Below are 6000 nucleotides of genomic sequence, written 5' to 3' on the forward strand. Positions count from 1 at the left end.
TATGGCCGGAGACAAGAACATTAAGTCGAAAAGATATATGCATTCACTTGTTCATTTACAATAGCCAAGACACGGAAATATCCTAAATGTCCACCAATTGATGAGTAAAGAAAATATGTTATATATACACAATGGAATATTATTCAGCCACAAGAATGAAAACTTGCCATTTCTGACAACATTAATAGACACCGAGGGCATTATGCTAAGTGAAATAAGTCAGATGGAGAAAAACAAATACAGCATGATCTAACTTATACATAGGATCTTAAAAAAACAAAACACTGAACTCGGACACTGAGTATTAGTGACAGAGCATATGGGTGGTTGCCAGAGGCAGGGGGTGAGTGTGCGTGAAATGAGTGAAGACGCTCAAAAGGTACAAACTTCCAGTTATAAAATAACTGGATGAAACGTGCAGAATGGTGACTAAGGTCATAGGATGAAATGTGCAGAATGGTGACTACAGTTAATGATACTGTCTGCATATGTGAAAGTTGCTAAGAGAGTAAATCTTAAAAGTTCTCATCACAAGAAAAAAATGTTAAATATGTATGGTAATGGACGGTAATTATATATATTGTGGTGATCATTTTACAATTTATACATATATCGAATCATTTATGTTGTACATCTGAAATGAATATAATTTCAATTATATCTGAATTTTAAAAAATAGGTTTCTTCCAGCCCTGGCTGGTTTGGCTCAGTGGTACAGTGTTGGCCCGAGGACCAAAGAGTCACGGGTTCGATTCCAGTCAAGGGCAAGTACCTCGTTTGCTGTTCAGTCTCCAACCCTGGTCAGGGTCGTGCAGGAGGCAACCAATCACTATCTCTCCCCACCCCCACCACTCTATCTGAAGATGAATGAAAAACAAGTATCCTTGGGTGAGGATTTAAAGAAAAAAAGGTTTCTTCTACCACATATCAATGTAAATCAGTCTGACAGACTGGTGAGTACTGTGTTACATGGTATAAGACCCAAAGTGAATGCTCCATTAACACCTGTGTCAGAATGCCTACATTCCTACCTCCCCTTCCTAGCATTTGGCTCTATGCTTTCCTTGCCCACTGCTATATGTTGTAAGTATAGGATACCTAGTTTGATGCTGGTGTCTGGAAACAAGATAAAAAGAAAAACTAAGAAATAAATATGGGACAAAAGACAATGATAATTCATAGAAGAAATGCAAATAGCCTACAAACCTATGAAAAAATGTTCAATTTCACTAGGAATAGAGTTTGAATCTGAACAGTAAGATACCATCCTCTCTAAAATTCATGGAGTTTACTAGAAATGAGGCACTGTTCTGGCTGTTTTATTTATTTTATTCCTCAACTGAGGATACTTTTCTATTTATCATCAGATAGAGTAGTAGGAGGGAGAGAGAGACAGACAGAGAGAAACATCGATGTGATAGAGCCACATTGCCTGGTTGCCTCTGTGTCACACCACCCGACCAGGGCCGTGCCCTAGACTGGAACTGAATCCACGGCTCATTTGTCCACAGGTCGACGCTCTAACCGCTGTAACCGCTAAGCCAAACCGGCCATGGCCTGGCAGTTTTATTAACTGAATCTTCACAATAACTCTATGAGGTCATTATTTTATACATAAGGAAACAAGCACAAACAAGATTAGCATATAGGGATTATTTTAGATGACCCAGTCCCAGGAAGCAAGCTCAGTTTGTCTTTGGCCTCTACTTGCCCCACATGTTTCAATTAGGCAGACTGTGAGTAGTACCCGGAGAGCAGGGACTCTGTATCTAGCACAAGACCTAGACCTCTAAGGATTTGTTGAATGGATACTCTTTTTTCCAACTATCCTATACAGAGAAGCCTTTTTTGGTGACATAACTTTTTTAAATTAATTGTTTAAAAAAATCCTCCTGGCCCTGGTCGGTTTGGTTCAGCAGCTGGAGTGTCAGCCTGAGGACCAGAGAGACCCGGGTTCGGTTCCCACTAAGGGCATAAACCTCGGTTGCGGTTCGTCTCCGGCCTCAGTTAGGGTCGTGTGGGTGGCAGCCAATCGATGTGTCTCTCTTGCATCAATGTTTCTCTCTCTCTCCCTCCTTCCCACTCTGTCTGAAGATAAATGTAAAAATATCCTCGGGTGAAGATTTAAAAAAAAAATCCTCCTAATTCATCAACCCAAACCAATATGTATGTTATAATCAAGATATCCTGTATATTCTCTAGTCCAATGGTTGTCTGTGCCTCAATGGATTTCACATGAGACATGCTTCTCCTCACCGGGTACTGTCCCTGACAGGTGCAGCAGTTTAAAGTGAATCACTGCTTTAGAAAAGTGCCATGTGCAAACATGACTCATTCACTTCATTCAGGTCCCTGCTCAACTGTCACCTCTTCAGAGGCCTCCCCGACCTATTTAAAACAGGACAGCATTCTCCAGCCTTTTACACCTTTTTTTTTTTTTGAGTCATAGCACTTACTACTACCCCTGTGATATTTAATAATTATTCCCTATGCTTTACCTTCCCTTCTAAATTGTAAACTGCATGAAGGCAGGGACTTTATCTTGATTCTGCTGTAATTCCACACCTACAACAGGAGAGTAGACTCCCAAATATTTGCTGAATCAACGGCAAATCAAAGGGCCTTTTTTAATATTCAGGGAAAGTAAATCTCCCTTTCAAAAAATAGTGCTCAGACTTAATGAGACTGAAGACAGACAAAGAGGCAGGAGCAAAAAGAGAACAATGACAAGTCTGACAACGTTAATTCAAGGGAAGAACACTTCACAAAATCTTGGATTTTCTCTCTCACTTTAGGCTTAAGGCATTAAGGGGTGAAATGCAAAAATGCCCACGTTTTAGTTTAAACACGCTGACAACACAATGGGGAGGAGAGCTGCAGGAAATTTCAGCAATAGTGGTGCTTCTACTGTTTTTACTTTTGAAAGTACTAAAAGTGGAAAAGAAAAGTCAGGCTGTCAGGTTTCATTTATAGATTAATGTAATTTATTATCTAACCAGATGCACAATATGCATTAAAGTCAAATTTATATAACTAGTGCTGAGTCCTCGACTCAGCCCGATGTCACTTTTCAGGCCTACCTCCCAGTTCCTGCCATCTAGCCTGGTATCGCTGGGCCACATGAGAGCATCATCCAAGGACAAACTTATCTCAAACTAAGAAATTGAGGGGAAGGCCCTGTAAATTTTAAGCTTGAAGGTGGGGTTTTGCTAGTTTACAGAACCCGAAATGACTGTTAAGGTCATAAATAAGTACCCTAAGGACTCTCTGAAAGTAAATTCCAGGAGAACTCACCATCCAAAAAAATAAAGACATCTGTAAAACACAAACCCAGCAAATGTTACAAAGCATTTTACATATATGGCACCCTTTCTTCAGCTCAGTCTTAAAAACCCCAAACCCCCCAAAATCCTAACCTGTTAAAAGGTTAAATGTCCTATAACACTGTACTTGCATTAAGTCATTTAAGTATTTTATTTCTATTCAGGTGCCACAAATAATCTTTTCAAAGAGCCTGTGGTTTGTCTAATAAAAGATATTAAGAGACTGTTAGCATAATAAGGAACCCCGATTATAACAATGAAATTGCTCTGAGGACTGTTGAATTAGTTTCTATACTTCCTACTTATAAATTAAGGCACAGATTCGGAATTGCAAATAGTCAATTCTAATTTTTAAAACTTTAAAACTTGAACAGCTGTTTGGGGCAGAGTGGTAAAAAAATTCCCCACATAGTTAAAAAAAAAAAAAAGAAAATGACCATTACCTCATTATTAAAAGAGTCTTCGAGGTTTCTTTAAAGGTCCTAGGGCAAGCCCTTAAAAAAGAAAAATAGGGAAACCTTGAGTACTGTTCAGGGCGGTGAAACCCCCCCAAAATCCAATGGGCACCTCCTATGGGCAAAGCGATCTGTTTCTGAAGCTGGGAAGTGAACAAGAACACGACTTTCTTCCCACGAGGGGAGGTTTACGCGCAGACGCACAGGTCGCGGCGAGGTCGGTATTTCCACGTGTACTTCATTAGCACTTCGCAAACCAAACTCACAGGTGCAACTCCACTCGTCGCCCTGCCCTAGCTCGTATCTGTTTAACCAACTTACATCATGGAGTTCTCAAAGAATACAAAATACAGTATATTCTAGAAGCAAAGTTATTCCTTAAAAGCAAAGCCCCGCCACTTTTTAACACGCGCACAGCCGTGACCCACAGCACAAGGCTCAGTCTTAACCGAACGAGACCGACCCCTCGGGGCGGAAGGAAGAGACCCGGTGGCCCGAGCCGCAGGCTGGAGGACACGCGAGGTTCCGCTCCGGGGCAGGCGGGCGACGCCGGCCGGCCTGGGGCGGCCGCAAGACTCTCGGCTCCGGGAGCCCGCTGGGGCCCTGCAGGAACGCGGGCAGGTGACAGCGGCCGAAGGCGCAGACACGGGCGCCCTGCAGTCTGCCCCACTCAATGCCCGCGGAGGAAAAGGGCCATCTGTGTGGCTCGTCCCTGGACCTGCCCCGTCCCGCCCGGCCCGGCCCGGCCCTCACCTGCGGGGTGGCCGGCGGAGGCGCGTGCGGGCGGCGGGGAGCGCAGCCGCAGCCAGAGATGCAGCGCGGCCCCGAGCACGCACGGGCACAGCAGCACCAGCCAGTTTCGCATTGGCCGCCCCCGCCAGCCCCACCGTAGCGCGCCGGGCTCTCCCGCGTCCCGGCGGAGGGCAGGGGACCGGCAAATGGGGCGGCCGACGCCCTCGCGACCACTCGGAGCGCGCCCCCCGCCGTCCAGGATCCTCACGGTGCCCGACCCCCGCGCCTTGGGCTCCTCAGTCCGCGGGCGGCGACGGCAGGGCGGCCGGAGTCCCGCCCCCTCCGCCGGGCCTCCCCGGCCCCGCCCCCTTTTCTCTCGCTCGCCCCGCCCCTTCTTTCGCGTCTTCTCTCCCGTCCCCTCCCGCGCCCCCCCTCCAGCCGGGAGCTGCAGTCCGGCTCCGGGCCCAGGGGGCGGTGCGCCAGGGACCTGGAGGCTCGGAAACTACATTTCCCAGAATGTCACGCGCTGGCCTGCGTCACTCGGAGGGCACGGAGGCGAAGAGCGAGGCCCCACACTGAGCATGCGTACCCCTTCTCACGCCTTCTCCTTTGCCCCCTCCCCCCGACGGCTTAGGGGGAGGGGATACAGGGGAGCCCCGCGCCGTGGCTGTCCCTACTGGGGGAGGTTAGCACCGCTCAGGCGAAGGCCAGAGGAGCTATGAGTGCCCCCTGTTTCCAGCCACGCCGAATGCGGCCTCCCGAACGGGGTGCGATCCTGCTGACTTGCCCTCGGCCGGGCGCGGCTGCCAGATGACGCACGTCAGCAGTGATCCATCTAGTTAGTGTTAGTCCTTGTGTAGTGCAGACCGGCCCGGACCCGCGCGCTGCTCCGGGAGCTCCGGAGGCGTGACAGCACTCAGGGGGCCGCGTGCAGGGTGCACGCTGGCGCGGCAGAGTAGGGAGTGGAACAGGTGTGTGCGCGCCGCCTGCGGCACGTGAACCCTGAGCGCTGAGGGCGGGGCGGGGCGGGGCGGGCGCCTTCCTGTGCACGCGGCCAGGTGTACTGCGGGCCCCGGCCGGCCCGGGCCTGGTCTAGAGCTCGAGGACTTCGCTGGAAGCCGGGTAGGGCACCCTCACTCAGGAAAGGATGAAAATGGCTGTCTGCTTGTGTTTTTTTGTTTAAGTTTCGGCAAGTTGTCACAAAAGTCTTGGATGAAAGCCACAGAAAATCCACTTCAACCAAACAGATGTAAGGGGAAAATGGTAATTTATTCAAGTAACTGAGCAGTCCAGGAGGAGACATCTCAGGCACTGTCAGTACCGTAGTTTCATTGAGTGGCAATTTTATTTCAGCGAAACAACCCTCCACTAAAATGACGTTAGTGGATTGTTTTCTAATATTGTCTGTACTGTATTTAATTTTAAATTTAATTTAATTGGTTTAATAGAAGTATAAAAGCTATAAGCCTAAAGAGTTTATACTGTATGCT

General features: G+C 47.8%; 1 protein-coding gene across 1 annotated transcript in view; it reads right to left on the reverse strand.

The window, feature by feature from the left end:
• The window catches only part of B3GALNT2 (beta-1,3-N-acetylgalactosaminyltransferase 2), a 65182-nt gene extending 60539 nt beyond the window's left edge, over positions 1–4643 (reverse strand). The window contains exon 1 of the mRNA XM_036277750.1: positions 4532–4643. Coding sequence (XP_036133643.1) covers positions 4532–4643 — 112 coding nt within the window. The remainder of the gene's footprint in view (positions 1–4531) is intronic.
• Between the last annotated feature and the right edge of the window lie 1357 nt (positions 4644–6000).

The sequence above is a fragment of the Molossus molossus genome, unplaced genomic scaffold, assembly GCF_014108415.1.
Source record: "Molossus molossus isolate mMolMol1 unplaced genomic scaffold, mMolMol1.p scaffold_m16_p_23, whole genome shotgun sequence".
In the NCBI taxonomy this organism is placed as follows: domain Eukaryota; kingdom Metazoa; phylum Chordata; class Mammalia; order Chiroptera; family Molossidae; genus Molossus; species Molossus molossus.